The 23,864-nt window shown below is 36.7% G+C and overlaps 1 protein-coding gene across 2 annotated transcripts in view; it reads right to left on the reverse strand.

The window, feature by feature from the left end:
• Positions 1–23,864, reverse strand: part of LOC122806324 (3-oxoacyl-[acyl-carrier-protein] reductase FabG-like) — a 198,766-nt gene that overhangs the window by 22,410 nt on the left and 152,492 nt on the right. For both annotated transcript variants that reach the window (XM_044076642.1, XM_044076643.1), the window contains exons 5-7: positions 20,770–20,839; positions 10,817–10,853; positions 7,987–8,050 (exon numbers count right to left, since the gene is read on the reverse strand). In XM_044076642.1, coding sequence (XP_043932577.1) covers positions 7,987–8,050; positions 10,817–10,853; positions 20,770–20,839 — 171 coding nt within the window. The remainder of the gene's footprint in view (positions 1–7,986; positions 8,051–10,816; positions 10,854–20,769; positions 20,840–23,864) is intronic.

Raw genomic sequence — 23,864 nt, forward strand, 5'->3', positions numbered from 1 at the left:
GCTCTCAGGAAAAGAAATGCAGGAACGGGTGAAAGATGTAGCACTAAGATATGCATATGTGGTGCTGGTTGAAGTTTGTTGCCTCCTTAAGCTGCTCCATTATATCAAAAAATGAAAACATTAAACCATTACATCAAAAAATTAAAACATTAAATACTCGAAGAAAAGTTGTTTACTTGACATGGTTTTCAGTCTACAGTTGAGTGAAGGAGTTGTGGCCAATGTTGCAATTAGTCTGGAGGATGTCGGAACTGAGAAGCTGACCCTGAATGGACTGTGTGAAGTTTATATGAAAGTAATGGCGGTAGCCATACTTGATGAAGCAGAGTACTTGTAATAACCAACGGGCAGTTATAAAACCTGTCAAGCAGCAAAAATGTGGGGTTCCAGACAAGGTTACTGAGACCATAAACCAAGCGAAGCAGTTTGAAAGGAATGGACGCTAAGGCAAAAAAAAAAAAGAAGTTTGATGCCTCCTTAAGTTGCTCTGTTCCATCAAAAAGTTATAATACTGAATATTGGAAGAAAAGTTGGTTACCTGGCATGATTTTCATTCTACAGTTGTGTGAATGTGTCATCTCTCCATTGATAATGAAAGAAATAGGCAAGTTGTGCAATCTAGATACCATGAAGTAGTAGCAGACCAGATGGCAACTCATCCAGTTTAAGCCCAATAAGGTGTAAGGAAGCTGGACTTGTTAGGATTATGGATCTAGTACTGACTTAGTAAGCTCTCTGTTCTAACCCTTTAGTGCATTTGGAAAGCTTATCCAGGTACTGATGAATTATTGAATTGTTAAGACTTTTGATGAAAGAGTTACAAAGAGAGAGGAAGCAAATCACTTAATGGAGTATGCGAAAGCAAAGATGGTAGAGTGGAAAATGCTGGTTGTAGCAATGGTAAAATGTTTGTCTCTTCCAGAAGAAGAACTTAAATTTGGGAAGTTTAAACTAATTTTGACAGAGTCCTTGACATGTTCTTAGAAAGAAGAGATGGTGTGGAAACATTGCCCTATATCCTGTGAGAGATTCACAGTAATATTTTGCATGTACCTTAATGTTTACAGACATCAGGCTTGTTTTTAATCTTTGTGTTTCTAAACTACAGCAAAACAATCCACTTTTTGTTGTGCTGATGAGGTCACTAAAAAGGCTGAAAACACACATGTCCACGCCTAGTGGGTTTGGCTTTATTGGCCTGAATATACCGATCCCATTTTCAGCAGAGATCCAGGGGAAAAAAGCTCCAGCATGGCAACAATTACATATACATATATATGGTGACACTTTTTTATACAATGGCAAAAAAAAAAAAAAATACATGACCTATGAACTGACTAATGAAATTCAGAATGATAAAAGAAGCCATTTGTTTGAACAACAGCTATAAGAAGGGGTAAAGGAAAATGGAGTGCAATGGGTACAACACATATCATACAATCACCAAGCAGCCAGACTAATACAGTAGACAAACGGATGGTTGAAAGAACAAATTCTACAAAATACTAAAAGTGTGACATTATATGGATGGGCTAAAGTACATGAATTAGCTGTAACACAACAAAATAAAAAAACTCATATGAATCATTAGACTCCACTGTAAATATATACAGACTGTAAATGTTCCACGTGCAGTCCTCTGAAAATGGAAAGATTATATCCAACAGCAGTACGGCATAGTAATGTGTAATAGATAAAGAGATAATTGTACAATTCGACTCTGCTAAACAACTGTTGTATTTTCCTCTTCATAGGTTATCACACATTTGAGAAGAAGCTACACTTAACAGATAGACCCTGCAATTCAAATAATCCTACTCCATTAGGGTGAAGTGAAGATACTGAAAAGTTGACAGCAGACTCTGCATGTCAGTGATAACATGAACCATTACATGCATTTCAACTGCAATCGCTAAGTTATCTGGACTTTCAACAAGTTTCCAGAAAATGATCATTTGTACTGCAAATACTAAATAAAATCTCGAGTGATGTGCATCAGAAAAGATTAGCATGATCAAAGACAAAGGTATCATTGTCAAAATAGCTATTCTAATTGTAATTACTCTATTAATGCATCCTTCATTAATTATAATTATTTGCTGACTTCTCTTATGTATTTTACTTTGCTGTTTGTATTGCAAAGTGATTCAAATGTATATGAAAAAACATAAAGGTCTGCAGCAGTGTAATCATTTGGATTCATACTCAGCATGAGAGACCGAACCCAAAGGGTAGAGTGTGGGTGCTTTTGCACTTTGTCTCTGCATATGGCTCAAACCCCTAATAAGCAGAGTATGAATATGTGTTTTTCTGCAAGACTGGTATGTACAATTGTGCATTACAGCTAAAGCTTGCACTGCAGGAATCTACTCTTATAATAACAGTTCACAGGCATTTACAATACATTATTAAGTTATGCTATTGCATAAATTTAGTTTTATTAGTAGCACTACAGAAGTGTAATTTTATAATTCAAGTATATTATTGTACTTATGTTATGTTTCCTGACATACACAAAGGAAACCAATTACAGAGTGCAACTGTATGAGATAAGAAACAAACTTAACCTTCAAGCTGCAGTCTATTCCCAGCAGTTAAGTATGTGAAAAAAATGCGCAGTGAGCCAGAGAGTGATGAAGTATGTCAGACTGGTCTTTTTGAAATATGCAGACTGATCTTAACAGCCTAGCTTGTGAGAAAATGTATTTTAAAATAAGCAGCATTAAAATGAATCAGCAGACGCAAGAGATGATCAGGGCTTTGTTAGGCTCTCTGGCGCATTCTTCAGGACAGTACATCTGTGCCTGACTGTACTGACAAAACCTACCAAAACCTGTTACCACTGCCAGCTGACATAGGAGAGCCCTGTCAGATGTATGCAACTTTCTTTGACAATGCTTATAAATGCTTCATAATAGAAAAAAATAGAACTAATAGAACAACAAAGCTGTTCCAGCTTGTAAATGCTCTATAATAAACTTTTTTAAAACTGCTCCTGCTGGTGTCTCATGTGTCCTTCTTTGTCACTGCAGCCTGTGCTATAAGTAATTGCCTTGTCTCAGAATTCTAGTGTCGAATCTGGCTCACCCCTACCAAGCAGTACTGGTGAGCCAGATTCTAGTGTTGAATCTGGCTCACCTCTACCAAGCAGTACCTATCCTCCCCAGAACTCCTAAGACCACCTACTAAAGCAGTGAAGTGCACAAGCATTACACATCCTCCCATGAATTATCTACAGAATGTCCGTCTCATCCAGGCAAACAACAGCATAGACCACTGAAACACCCACTCATGACCCCGACAGGGGGCACAGACACAGAGAGGTGTCCTGCTCTCTTTTGTATCATCCACCATGCCCAGGACATGTGAAAGCTCCTACACCCAAAAACAGCAGTAGTACTCTAGCTCTGCAGTGCAGAGGGATACAGCGCTAATTGTGGCGCAAATATCTTTAGTGTTATTAGAGATCCAGGTGCTAGAAGAACCAGGCACATTGCAATCAGAAGTGGCAACTGCTGATCCCCCATTCTGGGAGGGAAGGAGGTGTTTCTGCTACTAATCTGACACTTCCCCGGTCATGGGGGTGGATGTTATAACCATGTAACAGCTAATAAATTTAGTGTACTGGAAAGGGCAGCTCTGCTGATAGCTACATGCAGTGATGTGCAGCCCCATCCAGTTACAGCATAATAAAAAAAATTCTTGGTGTACTGAGACAGTGTATGTGATGCTGCTGGATTGCTCTGTTCCATGTTTCCCTTTCTCCTTTCCACCTCCACCAATGGCTGTGGTGCTTCCAGTGGTAGTACCAGAAACATTTAACCTAACAGATTCTGGAGTAACATTATGCTGGAGAGGTACACAAGGGGGAGGAACAGCAGTAGAAAACTTAGGAGGCACAACAGTGGGATTCAATGATGGAGTACCACAGTTAAGACAGACTGTTAGGGATAATGAGAAGGGAGGAAAGGTGGTATGACAACATCAACATAGCAGTTCAGCATGCAAATGGAATGGGTATAACATGCATGTACCACAGGCCTGTTAAGAGTGCAGTCATAACCTCCATCCACCACAAGCACTATATATGGGGAAGGGGGACTGAGGGCATCTGTCACAGAATATAGCACTCAGTCAGAGGCAAAGAAATTCTATAAGGGTGGGGTACAGCTTTCTCAGGTATAAATAACAATCGACAATGGAATCGTGAGATACAAAGGTATGAACAAAATAAATTCCAAATTAACCACAAAAAAAATGTTATGCTTTTTTTGGGTCTATATCATAAGATCGAAAAATAAAAACATCGGCTTACTTTAATCGCCACGAAAATCTCGAAGCTGCAGTTTATCGAATGGCCAAATCACTGATTTCTTTCCAAGGGAAGGAAATCGGAAGGCCAACAACTAACAACACATAAAAATAAACACATTGTGCCCCCCACACACCCCCTAACTAAATATTCTAACTCCGAGATCGCACTACTGTCAGGGAAAGGGCAGATGTAACAGAATATCCAACTGATTTATTTCCCTTGGAAAGAAATTGGTGATTTGGCCATTTGATAAACTGCAGCTTTTGACATTTCTGTGTCGATGAAAAGTAAGGTGACGTTTTCATTCTTCGATCTTATGATATAGACCTCTTTCTTCCACCCTACAACAGAGCCTCTCAATTTCCTGTCCTGACTTTTTCAGACAATAGCTACAGTATTATTCCTTTTGTAACTTAGTACAGACCTTAGGCCTAACCTTTGACTCTGTGCTAAGCTTTACAACCCACACTAATAATATCATTAACAAAGTCTCACAGCTAAATCGCTGCTATAGGATATCATGTCTATCTCCTACTGCCAACAAAGAACGGGTCAAAAACCTTCTCCCTTAACTAGAACACTGTCTTTCTTTATTCTCTTTTTACTCTGCTTATAACACACAAAGATTACAAATCACTGCTGACACCCGAGTACACAACTGCAACTTTCTAAATTACCTAAATTGGTTACCCATTACTGCAAGTTCCACTCATCTTCTATGCACCTTAATATATAAAATTCTAAATGATGACTACTACTTCCCTTTAAAAAGAAAACTCCTACTCCCTAAGGAAGTTCCCAGCACAACTTAGTATCACTCAACCATCTCCCACTTAAAATAGTCATTATTGGTGACAGCATTCCCATGAATAAGCCCTGCTCTCTCAACCAAACTACCAGTTGAAACTAAGTTACTCTTACCAAGTTTAAGATGTCACTTTCTGGGAACCTCTTGAAGGAATTTTCTTGTAAATGATTTAGGGATAATGAATACACTCTTCAAAAGGCTTACAATTCTAAAAGTGCTTATTTTCTTTGCCATTTAAGTCTTCTTACTTTTATGTTCTCCTCTTAGTCTCTAGGCCTTTCTCTGCAAATCTCTTTTACTCACTTCCATCTTTTTAAAGAAATTCAAGTTTAAACCTTTAAGAAGAAATTTCATGTAGCCAAACTTTACTGCAATCCAGTAAATTGACAAAAACCTAATGTAAACTGCTATCTTATTAGAAATGTATAACAACTGTAGAACAATCTACTCTATAAAAAACTTTGCAATAACTGCATATGAACTGATGTAGGATGTTCTACTTTACAAAAATTGTATAACAGCTGTATATTAACATTCTGAAGTTCTGCAATAATCTAAAATCAACACTCCATCATATGTCATGTGCATATAAGTTTGCTTTCACTGTTTATGTCTCCAAGTCCAGGTTACAGCTAAAAAAGGGTCCCAGGACTAGTACACCTACCTGTTTACAAAATAGTAAATAAATACATAAAAGTAGATGTATTAAGTATGTTAAACACATAAAATAAAAGTTGACTGGAGAGACAGAAGCATAAGCAATGTGTGGACTGTATCTGTATATTAAAACTATTTAGAGGGAGTGAGCTTGAAAAGGTACCTTAGGAGAAGTACTATGAAGAAAAACAGAGGTACTTTTTGTGCCTAGTCACAGAATATACTTTTTACTTTCTATATGTTAAGGATATGAAGCATATAATATGGTTGTTATTTTGACATGATGAGCACATTATCTGTATGTTTGACAAAGAAAGGAAAGAGCTGATATATAAAATGAAATGGATATACCACTTATGTCGCCTCTGCTTTATTGTTTGCTAAGGAAAATATTCTTGATAATATGAAAACATAACTGAGGTTTCAACATCTGTTGGTTCTTCTGACAAGCGGCTGAGATTCCTCAAGGTTAAAACTGGACATGATACAGACTGGTAAAAATTGAAAACAGTCAATTTGGACAATATAGAGACAGGATGGATGTTATAGTGAAATGAATGAAGTACAATATGAATTGAATGGACAAGTGATATCAAGTGAGCTTTCTAGGTCACACAGTTTGATGGGGGAACATGTTATTTCAGTCAAACAGAGGCATGATAATGACTAGTGAAAAAGTAAAATGAATGAAATGATGAAGTGTAGGAAATAAAGGTGTGAATGATGAAGATATGATACGTTACAGGGGCTTTGTTCTACATACGGAGCCTTAAATTTGATAAGAATTAAAAAGGGGAAAAGAAAAGACAAGTGCCAGCATGATGTAATAACGATAAAATGTTAAGTCTTAAACAATAGTAATGACTGGGGAGGTAGAAGCTAAGTATGAGCGTAACATTTCATGAGGCAGCGTGACAGGTTTGGCTGCCTGTCTACTGAAGGCATAGATTCTGAGACAGAGATTGGAAGCACCCTGCAATAAACACAGAACAGATACAAATAACCTGTTAGAAAAGATGAAGTTTCATAACTTGGGAAATAATGGTGCACCTGATTTAAAAGGAGTGGGGCAATAAAAAGAAAGTTAAATGGTATTACAGAAGGTATAGTGGGAAAGATTTATTGGTTCTAAACGGATACATCCAGATTTCACCCCAAATGAGAAAGGAATTGGAAAGGGGGGTAAGGGATTATTTAAGACTGATGTGAGATTTATCTCTGTGAAAAATATAACAAAGAAGACAGGAATGTATGCCCTGAAAGACAGATGTATGATATTAAGGTAAGATTTGAAGCATCACAGCAAAAAGGAGAATGCTGTTAAAATTACAGGGAAGTGCAAGGAATGTAAGAAATGTTATATACACTGACACAAAATGTAAACAATGTAAACATGTCTGTTAATAACAGCAATAAAGGTGTTTAAAAAAGATCCAGCAGTAATTCCCTATGACAAGCTCGCATGTACATTCATTTAAGCAACCTGAAGCAGGAGCAATAAAGCTTTGCAACAGCATAACTAAATAAAAAATGCACATCTCAAGAAACTTCTGCTCATTACAGTTTCTTCATTGTTATGGATACTTACAACAGACAACTACTTCCAATGACTTAAATCAAAGACCTGGTTAAAACCGGGCATTTCTGCCTTTGTGAACACCCACAACACTGAAGTGAGATTATTCAGATCTACAGATGCTTCCTGAATCTGATGCCCCCGAGTTTTAATTAAATTTTCGGACTATATTGATTATTAGTGGATTTGAGCTGATGAATAAGGGATTCTTTAAAGTTTTCACTAGACTCAAAGAAACCCACCTAAAGTCTATATCTATCTATCTATCTATCTATCTATCTATCTATCTATCTATCTATCTATCTATCTATATATATATTGGTACATTAACCTAACTAAATAGTCTCCTGGATAGGCATTCAAAATCACAATGCATTCACTTATGTACCAAGCTAAGAACAGGTAGCTACCTACACTGTCTAAAGCGTGAACATACTTGGACATCTGTTGGTGGCAAAGGTGCACAGATTCTGTGACAGATGCACTTTCTATTGTAGAAGTTATACCAGTGATATTCACAATGTAACCAGATAACTAGTGCAGTAAATAAAACTCTGCTCTGCAGTGAGCGGTAGAACGAAAGCTGCAGCAGCAGCCCAGAAAACAGCCCCAGAATAATGGCAATCTTACCTGGGCATACTGCTCTTCAGTCAGACCAGCTCGCTTATGAACTTCTGTAACGATCACACCCGGGCTAAAAAAAAGAGATTTATGACAAGATATATCACCTAGACATTCACATGACAGCATGGATATATAACACACATAACAACTATTAAAACCTTCAATATACAAAACTCCCACTGAGCCATCTACCCAAGGCAGACACTTCAGCAAGTCATTAAGCTTGTTCTCTTCAATTTCAGCCAGTGTGAAAAAGGAACCGCTTCCATGACCTGTACACTGATGAAATAATGCACATGTATTCAGTGTCATGCAACTACCTGCTTCATAACTGTACACTGGATGAAAGATGGTACCCTGAAAGAACAATCCCAGACAAAACATCTATTGAGATAATAGTTCTGCCACGTTCACTAAAATGTCACCAAATTACAAGCTGGTAAATCTGTTTTAACTGAACTGAACATAAGAAATTTTAAAAAATGTCAAATATAATACAGCGTGAATTATAAATCTAAATTCAAACTTATTTTGCAAGAGGCCCACTGCACGATGCATGATTGCCTGGGCAATAAATGCTACCATTCTAAGGTTTCTCAGCCTCATGGACAAGGGATTCTCACCTTCTCCAAGGCTGTATGATGTTGCAGCTTGTAATGTTTATGTAATGATGCTGAAGGATACACAGCTCTCCACATGGGTGGGTTCAGCATAATGGTTAAAGTCTTTACCTCATAGGCACATGGTGCAAGGTTTAATTCTGATCTCAAGGTTTTGACTAGGCTTAAAAAATGGCCCTTCAGGGCAATTAGCCTAGTATTCTCCTATGAAACTATGAACAAGGGGAATGCAGGGGACAAATTTACTTCCCAATGTATTGTTTATATTGCACATTTCCAAAATGTTCTGATTGGTTAAGTTCAATTCAGTGAGTTCTGAATGGGTTATTCATGATTTAAGCAATGTTCTCAGTCCATTTTGACTGATTTGTCTGTCTGTAGGAGAAATTATGTAGCTGGTAATGTACAGATGCAATACACAGCTTGGGATATGTGGCACTGTATGAAACTGTGGCCCCACTTTCAAAAAAATAACAGAGAATATTAAAAAAGGACACAACCAGAATACACATACTGGAGGCCTTAGAAACTAAATAATTGTCCTATAAAACATAAATGAAGCCAAGGAATTTGCATGGAATGTGTATTTATTATGTTAAAATATGCATGCTCTAAGGATTAGCCTTGGATCATGAGCAGAAGCAAGTCGACATAACTGTGTCGATCCAACAAAAAATAAAAGCAGGAAACACTGTGCTAAGTGCACACGCCAACTATACAATCCAAAAACAAGCATAGTGAAACAAGCCGGTCAGACGAAGCTCTTGGTGGTAGAATAAAATTCCTTTAATGCATGATCACAGGTTCGAACCTGTGAACATGCATTAAAGGAGTTTTGCTCTACCACTGAGAGCTTCATCTCACTGGCTTGTTTCACTATGCTTGCGTTTGGATTGTGTAACTGTGTCGATGTTAACAATGTCAATGGTTCAGTCATTCAACACTTGCTATTATACCTATACATTATAACATCGATGTTCAGAACATCAAATGTCATATGGCTGAGACCATATGATCAATGTTCTGAAATGTTGAAAATTACAGAAGGACCAAAGAATGCATCCCCACATCCATGCTAATTGTATATACCGACTCCCTAGTCACATTACAGTGGGGAAAAGGACAACTTCCCTAAGCCCTACTGCACCGTAATCTCAGAAAAACAATTTCACATTTTGGAATGTTGATCATATGGCCTCGACCATATACAGTTCAACATTCTGAAATCTCAAGGTTGTGAAGTAGACCCATATATATATATATATATATATATATATATATATATATATATATATATGTATGCATATATATCTATATATATATATATGTATATATATATATATATATATATATATATATATGTATGTATATATAGATATATATATGTATATAGATGTGTATGTGTGTGTGTGTGTGTGTATACTGTCTATACATATATATATATATATATATATATATATATATATATATATATATATATATATATATATATATATATACATATATGTATACTGTATATATATATATATATATATATATGTATATATATATATATATATATGTATATATACACACACACACACACACACACACACACACACACACATACATACATATACAGGTGTGTGAGTGTGAGGGTGTGTGTGTGTGTGTGTGTGTGTGTGTGTGTGTGTGTGTGTGTGTGAGTGTGAGTGTGTGTGTGTGTGTGTGTGTGTGTGTGTGTGTGTGTGTGTGTGTGTGTGTGTGTGTGTGTGTGATGTGATTAAGTGTGCATACATGCATATTTTCAGGGTTGGAAGTGGAGTTAGCAATACACTGTTAAATGGGTTAAGAAGCCAAAAAGTTGGCCGAATGTCTGTCTAGGAAACTTATTAGTCACAGAAATTATTCTTCTGTGGGGACAAAGCTCCACATATCACCAATGCAGGGGCTGTGAACCTGCATCAATGCTTCTTATGATAATCACCTCTTGAGACTCTGAACATCAAAAAGTTCAGAAAAAATTCTGACAATGATCTCATCTTTTGACCAAATCTCATCAAATTTTTGCTCAAGTTTTACAAAATCAATATTCAGCTGAACTGAGTTCAGCCCAACAACCTACCCTCCCACAGAACATCTTCAAATCATTCTAAAGTAGAATATGGAAAATACAATGTCAAAGATTCTAACAAACCAACTAAAGCACATTGTTCTAAAACGTGAACATCACTTACCAGACAGCATTAACTCTTACTTGTTTGGCAGCAAGTTCTGTAAAAAAAAAAACATTTGAAGTAACTTTCCACAGACTGATTTAGAAAGTAATCTGGAAGCACTGTATAATGACTAGAATATACAAATAATGTATGTATTATTTATTTATAAATAATGTGTTAAGTAATGGGACACAGATTCAACTTTCACCACTGTAGTATTGTACTAAGGCTGTCTACACTCCACTGCATTTTCGTATTGTTAGTCTATTCAGTTGTGAAAAGGAGTGAAATGAAACTTAGCAGCACTTCATGCAAGCTATCCAGAGAAAGCAGTGTGCAAGGAAATAAATGCTGTGCATGTTTCCGAAATTGTCATACTGTCTAGTACAAAATAACTCTTATTTTAGGGATTGTAGCTATTTTATTTGCACTCAAACCAGCTGCCATTAGCAGAGGTACACTTTTTGAATATCATCAAAACCCACAAATTCCTGCCACACCAGTAATGCTGAGCTTGAATAAACTCCTTACCAATTTAGGAGGGATTCACTTACTAAAATTAAGTGACCCATGGCACAACAGGGTATATCTCTGACTTTAGTTGATTATACTGTTAACAAAGAACAGCAGCATTTGAACCAATGTTTTGAAATTTGAAATTGGTCATATCTCAAACACCTGAGAAATAAGAGGACATAACCTGGATTCAGGACCTGTACCAGTGTTTGCAAATACAATCCTATATATGCAGCTGGTGATGTAGAGAGCAACGACAATTAATGCACTGTAGCAATATCTCCTGGCATCCTCCTAGAGGTGACACAGACTACAAATGGGGAAGAATAACAATTAGGCCAGAAATTTTGAAAAACAGTAGCTGAGGTACCATTTTCAGAGTCACAAATAGTATGTGTACATACATGTTGTCACAATGACTTTCAACCAGACAGCTCATGCTATGTCTCACAGTTTCCCGAGATCACCAAATGGATGTTCTTCCTCAACTGCAGGATGCCCTCCTTCCTTTCTGGAGCTTCTGTCACATTTCCAATGGTGGTATATGCTCATACTTACATCTGATGCAACTATGCCCACTTGGGGAGGGGGGTCTATATCACTTAATCAAAAGTTGTATTCATCGACCAGTATATGTCGAATGTCATTTCAGTAAATGAGGCAATCTTTCCCAGGGTAAGGAAGCACTTGGACAGCTATACAACTTTGCCCTTTTCCCCACCATAGTGCGATCTCGGAGTTGGTATATATAGTTCGGGGGGCACAGCCATCCACATTAGTGGGTGTGGTGGGTGAAGCCATGGGTTTGTTTGATTTTCTGTGGTTTGTGTTCCGATGTACCTTTGGCCAAGTGATTCATTACCCTCAGAAATATTTTGTCATTTGCTGAAATGACGTTCAGCATATAGTGATCGATGAATAAAGGTTTGATAAATTAAATGTTTGATTATGTGATTGGCACCTCCACTTGGAAGTATCATTAGTCATCCTCCACCTTACCCATTGCTTAAACCTGAGCTCCACATCCTCTCTCGATGTAAAAACATGGTGTATTAAATCAAAACCAGAGCTCCTTCATAAAAGTGTCCAAACATGAATTCAAGTTCATCCATCTCAGTATCTAACTTGACTCCATTCTGGTGTTGTAAGTATAAATGGCATCCTTTCATCCAAGTATCCTAACTCTAATCAGTGTTCCTCCATTTCAGCTCCCCAAATCAAAACCATCATTCTGCATCTTAGCTTCCTAATTCTAACCTGCATCTCTGAAGCCTGTGCTCCAAATACACCTGCCAGTATCGTCAGCATCTTAGCATAGACCTAAATCCCTCACACTGACACTTCTTCATGACATTATTTTAGGCTGGGCTCCAAGCCTACAGATTTGAGTCCATTACAGCTATGTAAATTTATGTCTGTACATGTGTCTTCATCATGATGGCATCCTAGGTAAAAGTGTGTGTGTGTGTGTGTGTGTGTGTGTGTGTGTGTGTGTGTGTGTGTGTGTGTGTGTGTGTGTGTGTGTGTGTGTGTGTGTGTGTGTGTGTGTGTGTGTGTGTGTATGTATGTATGTATGTATGTAACTGCTTCTGACATTTTTAACAGAGTACTTTAAGAGATGACACCACTATGCACTGCAGAGCCTTTACATTAAAGTTTAGGTTAAGATACTAAAACTGAGGGTGTTATCTTCATTAGGGTGGGTAGAATACAAGTTTAAACTAAGATGACACAGTCATGACTGAAACAGGGAAATACACCTGCCCCAAACCAGCATAATAATTTCATATGTGAGTTTGAACATAAGGTACTTCTGGAACCATAGCTGAATTACTGGGATGGCTGGCAGTTTTGATGAAAGAGGCAGGTTTACCATGTACAGTCATAAGGACCAGCCAAAAAAATGAGATGGCACAGAGTGACCAGACACAGTGTCACTTTATCAAGATATATGCTATTGCCCTCACCCCTAAAAAGTGATGACCTTTAAGAACGCATAAAAATAATGCTCCATACAGAGAGTGGGCGATGTTGGAACAGAATTATATCATAATAAAAACTTTGATAAAACCACAAGTATATATGTGGTAAGGTAGACAGCTAGACTAGAGAGGAGGTATGTCAAAAATAAATAAAAAAAACTTAATAATATGTGACAAGAAGAATACTGCAAGACAGGAAATTAATCTGTATACATCCACTCAGCTGTAGCAACAAGACAGTTCCTTTAAGTACCAGCACACTAAATAATTTACTGGCCCTTTAAGTATAATACTGAATGCCTTGACATGTAACATGTACAGAAGCTGAAAATGAAAATAAATAGATATAATACAGACAAAATCTTATATCGATAAAAAACATGCCACCCGTGTAATTAAATGGACAAACTCAATTTACATGTTTTGCACAGTTTCATGCTTGTTTAACTGCCTTATTCCATAATGTCATTACCAAAATGTATTTATTTATTTTTTACTTATTTATCCTTTGTTGAACAGGTTAGTCTCACTAGGCTAGTACCCTTTTTTCAAGGAAGACCCCAGCTGATATTTATACTGCTAGAGGAAATTTGGCCAGGGCATTTGGGAACTTCCCCATTTTGTCACTGTTGCCAGTGGGACCACTTTGGAGAAGCACTTCCTGTTTCTGTTCTGGGTGCAGAGGCAGTCCTGAGAAACAGAAAGGCAGATGGAGAGATAGAGAAGGAGGTGAAATGATGAAAGAAATGGAAGAGAAAGCAAATATCAAGACCAGAGAATGTTTGCAGGATTCTGAGGAGATGTTTCAAAGAAATCTGTTTGATGGAGATGAGTCAGCAAATGGTGGACATATAATTACAGCCCTCCAGTAGGGAAGGTTGCTGAATTTGCTGAATGATTTACCTAAAGAAATGGTGGTGCAGTGTAAGCCAGACAATGAAGAAGATCGTTCCTGGAGGGGGGGGGTTAATTATGGAGAAAATACAAAAGAAGGGTGCAGAGACAATCCTGAAGAATAGTTGTGAGATGGAAAAGAAACATGCAGAGAAAGCAAGAGCAGGCAAAAGTTGAGTACCACAAAGGGCAGAAGAAAATAAAAAACAGAAATATGTAGTAAGGATTCAAAGAAAAGAAGACAAAGAAATTGACAGAGATGAAGTGTGGGAGAATTTATAGCTCTTTGGGTATAAAATCACATGAGGCAAGATCATCTATTCTTATTAAGAAAAATACATTTTGTGACATATATAATTTTTCTTAGAGATTATGAAAAAAGAAAGACTGTTATCCATGGAATCTTTATGTGATAAAAGCATTTAACAGGGAAACAAAAATGAAAATTCATCTACAAATTCGAACAGAGGCAGTAAGAGACTTTGAAAGGAAATTTGAAAACTTTATGTAAAGAAGTACTGGACATTGCAAAAGTTTATGACAAAACAGGTTTACGGACTGGTAGATGAGACTGTAATGTTGTATTAAAAATAGAAGAAGAAAAAATTATACATATACCAAGCATGATAAATGTGGAGGGGAATGGAGGTGTCATAAAATACTGGGGACATGATGCAAAAAATGTGAATTGAAATGTTATACATGTATCAAAATTGGACATTTATGCAAAAAGTGCAAAAATGAAAATAAGGGTAAGAAGAAAGAAAAAAGAAAATGAACAGAGAGAAGACATTTTAGAAGTGGTAGAAATGGAAGAAAATTAGATGAGAAAAAATAATAAAGGGGACATAGAAGACAGTTCTGAATAAGTGATGAAAGAGACATAAATTGGGAGTAAGTAAAATAGTAAAAAAAATCTGTTGGTAAAAAGGTAAAAGACAGAAAAAGAAAGTTTAAAATATTAAGTACAAAAGGAAAAAAGGGCAGCCACTGTGGTGCAGCGGTTAGCCCTGTCACCTCACAGCAAGACTTTCTCCGGTTCGATCCTTGGTTGGGGTGCCTTCTGTGTGGAGTCTGCATGTCCTCTCTGTGGTCATGTGGGTTTCCTCCGGGTGCTCCGGTTTCCTCCCACATCCCAAAGACATGCTGTAGGTGGATTGGACACTCTAGATTGGCCCTAGTCATGAGTGTGTGCATGTGTGTGTCTTCCGTGGAATTTGGGCTGGCAACTCGACACCGTAAAACTCTACTGCCAATCATGAGCAGACAGGTGATCTGCTGTGGCGACCCCTAACCAAGAAAAGCCAAAAGAAGAAGTACAAAAGGAAAAAAAGAAAAGTAATGGATGAAAAAGAATATATACAGTTAATGATTGGGGGTTGGTATAATGGTTAAGGTGTCTGACTCATAAACACAAGGTACAGTGTTTGATTCTCACCTTTGGGAGGAAAACTGGCTAGGCTTGGAATGACCTATTAAGAAAGCTAACCTAGTAATTAGCTATGAACTTATGAAAGCATGAATCTACGGAAAATGAAAATTTTAGAGTGCTTTCTGTAAGAATATAATAATAATAAGAATAGGGATTTTGAAGTGGTGTAACATGTGATATAGATGTAATTATATTAGAAGACACAAGATTTTTAACAAATGAAGAAGGACTGCAGAGAAACTATGTAGAGGAAAGATAATCAAGAGTTTGGGAAATGATAGATGTTCTGGAATAACCATATTCTGTAGAAATACAGTAAAGATATTAGATAAAGAAAGGGAAAGGTTATTTCATCAGATTTTAGACTATGTAGTGATAAACATGAATGTTATAATAACAGGAGGCTTGATTGTGATTTAAGAGGCAAACATAAAAAGAAAAGAAATGATACAAGAAAAATGTTAGAAGTTATAAGATGTGGTAAGTTAAAACACTGGAATAAAAATTCATGGATTTAGAAAAGGGGTATGTATAGAATTGAAATAGATTATGTTATAGTATCAGAAGGTTTAGTTATAGGAGAAAGGGGAGGTAGTTTTATATTTTTTTATTAATTTTTTTATTAAATTTGTTTACCTGGGAAGTCTGACTGGGGCAGAGGCCCTTTTTCAGTGGATGCCCAGGAAGAAAAGCTTCAAACAGTTAAAGTAATAATAAGAAAATGTACTTGCATAGCATGACAGGTAACAACATAGCTTAAAAGCTATTTTGGCATGCAACAGAGATTATACAAACACAAACATAACAGATTGCAGCACAGCTTATTCTGTTTTGTTTATATACAAGACTCGAATGAAGAAGTAGATAAGAAGAGTGCATATGTCAGTTAGACAAGTGTGATATTAGTTACAGTTGTTGTAGAAGACAGACATACACTGAGGTAGGCTGAGCAGGAGACAGCATCCAGCAGTTGGAAGACCAGCTGGAAGATGCATAAAAGAGGAATGTAAAGAGGGTAGATGGTAAGGCAGAGGAAGGGCAGAGAAGGTCCAGATCATCCTGGGGTAGTACAGGAGCACAGCCAGTTGTTGGTTAGATGTTCTTTGAGAAGAAGTTTGAATTTAAAAGAGTCAGTAGTGTTGAGTATATGCTGGGGAATGGAGTTCCAGGTTTTTGCTATTTGGTTAGCGAACAGAGAATCTCTGGAACTGTTGTTGGCTTTAGTGACTTTTAGTAAAAGCTTGTCCAATGAACATAGGCTTTGACTGTCTGAGTTAGGTTAGACTGCTTTGTTAAGGGCAGGGCAGTTGTCAGGTTGGTGTATGATGGTGTGGGCAACTGTAAGTTGGTTGAGTGCTAGCAGATTTGGTAGTTTGATCCATTTTAGTTGGAGAGCCAAACAGTGGTGTTTTCTGTTTGGGATGTTAGCAAATTTAGCTATTTCATGGTAACTGGTTTCTAATATGGTTAGGTCTGATCCTCTAAGATTTGTGAAAACAGGAGAAGCATGCAATACAGTGGATAGCAGATATGTTCTGGCAATAGACTGTCTGGATGTGTCAGTGAGGAATGGTTTTGGCTCTGTACAGTGAGTCAAGCCTGGTGTGGACCTTTTTAATGGCAAGGGCTATGCATTTATCATATTTTAGTGAGTTGTCAGTTGTGACTTCTAGTACCTTGGTATTGTCAACAGGCTCAATTTTGGTATTGTTAGAGGAATGGATTAAAAAAGGGAAAGGAGGCTCAGGAGTTTTGGTGTTTGCGAAAAGCATGCGTTTTGTCTTGTTTGGGTTTAGTAGGAGTTGGTTTTCACTTAGATACTGTTCTATGTCTTTTTGGGTTCTGTCTAGGAGTTCAGGGAGGGACGGAGCTGTGCAGATGAGTGAGGAATCACCTGCATATTATATAAATGTTGCTAGTTGGGATGCAGAGCTAAGTTTGTTTGTGAAGTTTATGACAAGTAGTGGCCCAAGAATTGAGCCTTGTGGAATGTCTACTATGACAGGCAGCAGCACTGATATCTCATTTTTCCACTTGCCTGCTTGCTGGCATTCTGACAAGTAGCTGTGGAACCATGAGATGATTGATTGGGTGAGACGTATGTTGGGCAGTTTGTTTAGTAGTTTTTGATGGGAAACTATGTCAACAGCTTTTGACATGTCGAGGAAAATGGAGGATAAGAATTTCCCACTGTTCTTGTTTTAGTTGGCTGTGTCTGGGAAGCTTAAAATAGCTATTGTGGTACTGTGTTTTGGTTTAAAACCAAGTTGAGAGCTGGAGAAACGGTTGTTTAGTAGTAGGTAGGGTAGGAGTTGGAACAGGATTTTCTGATCATCTTGCAATATGGCTAGAGATAAAGGAAAAAAAAGGAATATATAAAACTAGGCAAAGAAATAAAAAGGATAAATAAGAAAGGGAAAGATCATATTACTATGAGAACAGTTTATAAAAACTGGTCTAACTGGTAGGTGGTATTTAAGGAAATATATAAAATGTTTTTACAGTGGTAATATGATGTGAGAAAAGTAGAGAGAAAAATATGAAAGAACATATAACAATGTATTGGAAGATTTAGAAAATAATGATAGAAAGTACTTTGACAAAGAGAAATAATTATATGAAAGAAATCAAGAAAAATGCCAGAATTGCTATATAAGCAAAGATATTTTACAAGGAAAAAGAGAAGAAGTATTGAGTTACTTATGCTAATTAGTAAAGGAAGATAGTAGTATAATGAGAGAAATAAAAAAAATTAAAAGGAGAATTTAGTGATGTCTTTAAATCATCTAGATAAAGTATTAGGGCAAGAAAATATAGATTTAGCTGCAGGACCAAATGGAATAGGGTATAAAATGTATAAAAATTTAAGGGATTGGCATTTTTTTAAGATTTTGAATGAATGGTTAAATTAAGGTTTTATGTACGAAAAAGTATGTGGTGGAGTACTTAAATTCATACGGAAGAAGGAAAATAAAAAACAATTTAAAAAAAATGGAGACTGGTAGTATTGAATAATAATGATCACAGGATCTTAATAAGAATAATGCAAAAAAATTGAAACTAAAATGGAAAATATTATAGAAGATAGTACATACAGTATAAAGGGGAAAGGTTGTCAAGAATGATTAATGATAGAGAAATTGTGGATGATAAGTATGAATAGAAAAGAAGAAGTGAAAATCATGATAGGAGACGTTGATAAGGCATTTGATACAATTGAACATGAAATCGTACAGTCAATAACGAAAGAATACAATATAAGTGAGAAAGTTAGGAAATTATGTATGTCAGGTTATAGTAATAATACAGGAAAAATACTTGTAAATGTCTGGTTAAGCCAATAGGTACATATGAAGAGTGGTATATGACAGGGATGTCCAATGAGTTGTATACTCTTTGCATTAGTTATGAATGTGACAGTATGTAAATGAAGGAGACAGGTTATATAACACCTGAAATGTTAAGAATTCCAGTTCTGTTAACATATGCAGATGACATAATAATTGCAAAAAATGTGTTTTAAAGACGTAATAATTTACATAAACGAGTGTCTAGAGATGATACAGAAGGCATTAAATAAAGAGAAAAGTAAAGGTTTAGGTGATGTAGTAAAGATGGGATATGTATTTTACAATGAATGAAATTTCTGTGTTAGGTATAGAATTTAGGAATAAAGATGTAAGTAGAAGTAAGTGGGAAAAATACAAGAAATAAAACAAACCTGTCTTTTCTGGAAAACGTATAAATTAATGTTCAGAAAAATGGCTTATTTGATTACTTCAGTACTGATGGGAAAAACAACATACTTGGCAAGTGTATTTATGTTGCCAACAGTATTTGAGAAGGAATTACTGCAGATATTTTTTTCACTTACATGGTTTTCTAGATTAAATCCGGTAAAAAGAGGAGTTTTGTATGTAAACAAAGAGGAAGGAGATTTAGGTTTAATTAACCCAGTGGTACAGGCTGCTTCATTAAATTAGTACAAAATGTTAAAGTGGATAAATGAAAAAAGATTAGTAGTAAAATTGTATAAATTAAAGTATGATAATTTTTTGGATTACAGTAAAAAAGAGTAAGAGAGAAAAATAGTGTATAAATAAAAAAGTAAAACATTGCCAACAAAACATATTTTTGAGGAAAATAAAAATTGATGATACAGAAAATATAGAAAAGTATGGTATAAGAATGTAATGATAAAACATTACTATGTAAAACCATGGGAAAATCTAACAAATGAAAAAAATTAAAGCTATAAAAATAAGAAGCAAATGATGTAATCAGAAAATAAAATGTCAAGACTTTTTTTTGTGTAGAGTGGAAATAGATAAATTGCCAGTGAAAGGAAATATGCCATATAAAAAGTGATAGAATATGTTTACATTGTCAAGAAGAAACAACTAAGGAGCACGTGCTTTTGAAATGTAAAAGAATAAAAACGTTATGAGGAAAACTATGTAAAGAAGATTTTTTTGAAGATATAAATGAAGTGGCTAAAATAAACATGGATATGATTCAATACGGATATCATAAGAACAGAAGTAAAAAACATGTTGAAAGAACAGCTAAAAGTTAATTTATATGTTATATGGGTTACACAGAATGAAAGAATAAATAAAATTATGTTTAATGGTAAATGGATTTTATCAACAATATTAAGTAAATTCAGATGGTGGTTATGGAAAAAGGAGTAGGGGGGTCTAATAGGGATGAAAATTTAGAACGACTGTAAAGGAAATTGTGAATATGTGTAAACAGGTTTGTACATCTATATAACTGTTCATTTGTAAATATTTGAAATAGTAAAGAATTTACAAATAAGATCTCTTTTTATATAAAAATAAAGGACCCCTAGTCTTTTTGATAGGTTTTGTGGGCTCTTTTACATCCACCTGATCTACCACCAACTAAAGCAGACGGGGCCTTGGTTTAACATCTCATCCGAAGGACAGCACATTGAATAGTGCAGTACCCCCCCTTATGCTGTAGTGCAATGTTGGCAATCAATTTACATGGTACGGGAATAGAATGTTGCACCACTGACACCACTGAACTTGCATTCAGTTGTCTAAGATACATTACAAATTTCCAAATCTAGGATCTCTAAAAAGATTTGTTTAAAGATGTCATGCATTGAAATGTCTTACCTAGAGCGACACACCTTGTGAAGTGATCTACCGCTGCTTTTGACATACAATATGGCAGAACATTAGGGAACTACAGAATGTTAAAAGAAAAGTTAGTGCCAAGAAAAAAAGAAACTCAACAAACAACAGTAGAAAAATCCTGACAATCTGCCTTAGGTGGCCATCACCTGTTTTTATAACTACAGGTACTGCATCACTGATCATTGTGGGGGGGGGGTACAGCCAACAAACACACAGCTTCCTTCTACTTGAGCTATAAAGTGATGATTTCATAACACTCTGTATGAATTTCAACCTTCAAAGCAACAGACTAATGTCACTGTTACATCAGATTCCATTTTCTTTCTTTCGGAAAAAAAAAACACATTGATGTTTACAAACTCTCATCTCAGAAGTCATACAAAGAATATTCCTCCTGATTCCTAAAGCACCTGCTTTTACTGTAGCAGAACAACTTAAAATGTAAAGTATTAAACAATAACACACAATCTTTCCTTAGTAGATATTTTACTTTTATTTTATTTAATGACTGAATGAGTGACTGCTTTTTCTGCCTGTAGAATCCCCCATGGTGCCTGTACTCTTGTAGCCTGTCAGCTTGTCGTGCAATTTAAAAAATACTTTTTTCTCCTTACTTCCTACAGTAGTTTACTTTTTTGACACAGTACAATGCCACCTCACAGTGCTACTGTATTACACTTATAGTTTTTTCTTCCTTTGCATTAAACATTTTCTTCCTCAATTGCTAATAAACACAAGAGTTATGCTGAAGCCATTAAAACATTCCCAAGGACCAGAAAGCCACAATAAAAAAAAAAAAAAAAAAAAAATTATATTTCGTACCAAAGTTGAATGCCTTCCTCCACACAGTATGAATAACTTTATCAAAACTCAGTTTTCATATCGTGACTTGCTGGTCCTTGGGTACATGTTCATAGGTTCATAGGTAGGTACTAGGCTATCGGCCCAAGGGCCTAAGTAAGTCTAACCAAAAAGGTTCCCTGGCTTACGCTACCCAAGAAAGTTAATTTCCTGTGCCCCTGTCGAGCAGAGCCACAGAAGTGATCCCCGAGGTGTATTTCCTATTTCCCATCCACTCATCAAGATTTTTCTTGAAGAGTGCTAATGAGGAACTTTGCTCGACATAGATGGGTAGCTTGTTCCAGAGTATAGGAAGTCTCTGGGACAGGAATCGATCCCTCCAGCATGTCCTGATTATTGTGGTGACAAGGTTTAGTTTCCTACAGTGTTTAGGTCAGAGGGAGTGGGATTTCTTTAGGTGTAGCACAGCTCTGGGTTTAACATAGCTTTATATGTTAGGCAGAGATCTCCTCAGAGTAGGCGATATGCTACGGAGTAAAGCTGGAGTTTTTTGAGATGGTCAATGTAGGGCATCTGTTTGAGGCCAGTAATCCTCTTTGAGAGGTACTTCTGTGGCCTTTCCAGCTGCTGCAGATGTATTGTGAGGTGCATTCCAAAAGGGGCATTGTACTCTATAATGGGTCTAATGAGTGCCGAGTAGAGGGGAACAATGACCTCTTTTTTCCTGGATGAGTTAGAGGCTTCAGAATAACTAACGTATATTGATTTTAGTTGTTATACTTGTTGCTTCCATTTTGGTTCTTTCTCAGTTGCTCTCTACTGCTTCCTTCAGTGTACCTGTCAGTCAGTCCTAGTACTCATGCAATTATTGAATGCCTGCAAAGTTCTTAATAGATGCTTCGCATACTCTGATTGTACTACTTTTCCTGACTATACCACTCATGGTCCTACATTATAAATTTACTATTTACAATTTTCTATATCCTGTATCATACATACTATAGTTTGCTGTTGAGCTTGTTTCTATTAAAATTCAAGCTTGTTTTATAGTACCATCTCTGTACATTATGCTTTCTGCTTCTAAAGATTGTAAATATTCCATGCTACATTTACTCTGTATCATTGCTCTGCCTTTATGCCGCAGGTTGTTGTTGCATGACTATTTAGCATGGAGTAAAAATTGCTTATATACAGATTCTGAAATGACACCAACATGGTTAACAATGAGAAAAACTGTATTCTTCCTTAAAAGTGAACCTGCAAACCATCTAAGAATTTTAGACCAATAACTTGCCTTACAACAATATATGTTAAATACATATCCATGCAGACAGAGTTCGCAGTCACTTGGAAAAAAATCCAAACATGGCAAAAGAAAGGTAATTAAAGAAAAATAATATGGAAAATACAATTGTGTACACTTACCATACATGTAGACGCACAAGTGTATTGACTGTTGCAATCCTGACTAGTGCAATTTCCTGCCATAGAAGCCCCTGGCCGGCCCGACTACCAGAAAAATTTCCCCCCTCTTCCTGCAGCCATTGGATGCACTGTCTGACATCACTACATCAGGGTAAACAGGGAGTCAGCCGGCACCATGACCTCAGTACTTTCTTCCCTCCAGCAAGTAGCAGCTACCCACTATGTCTTTAAGGCCAAGGGTGAGGGAGCAACCTTGACTGAGAAGGAGAATGTCCAAGCTATCCCACAGTCAAAAGAAGGAGGGAATGGAAGGAAAGAATACTGCAACAGTGAATAAACTCCCGATGTTAGTTCACAGTACCTCTATCCAGTAGGGCAACTGGAGTGATCCCTGGGGTGAACTTTATGTTACTCATCCACTCATCAAGATTTCTCTTGAAGAGGGTCATCGAGGTGCTGTGCTTCACATGAATGGGAAGCTTACTCCAGCGTATCAGCAGTCTTTGGGAGATGAATCTGTCCCTCCAGCATGTTCTGTTAATTGTGGTAATGAGGTTGTGATCTCTGCAGTGTGTAGCAAAGGGGGACTGGGATTTCTTTAGATGTAGCATTTCGAGTAGGGCTGGGTCGGACATGGCAGAGATCACCTCTAAGTAGATGATAAGAGACTGAGAACAACTGAAGTTTCTTGAGTCTGTCCATGTAGGACATGTGTTTAAGGCATAGGATCCTTTTTGTGAGGTACTTTTGTGGCCTCTTCAGCTGTTGTAGGTGTCTGGTCAGGTCATGCCAAATGGGACGTTATATTCGATGATTGGCCTAATGAGGGATGAGAAGAGAGGGATGAT

This window comes from Protopterus annectens, chromosome 7.part0 (assembly GCF_019279795.1).
Source record: "Protopterus annectens isolate FY-2018-M chromosome 7.part0, PAN1.0, whole genome shotgun sequence".
Classification (NCBI taxonomy): Eukaryota; Metazoa; Chordata; order Ceratodontiformes; family Protopteridae; genus Protopterus; species Protopterus annectens.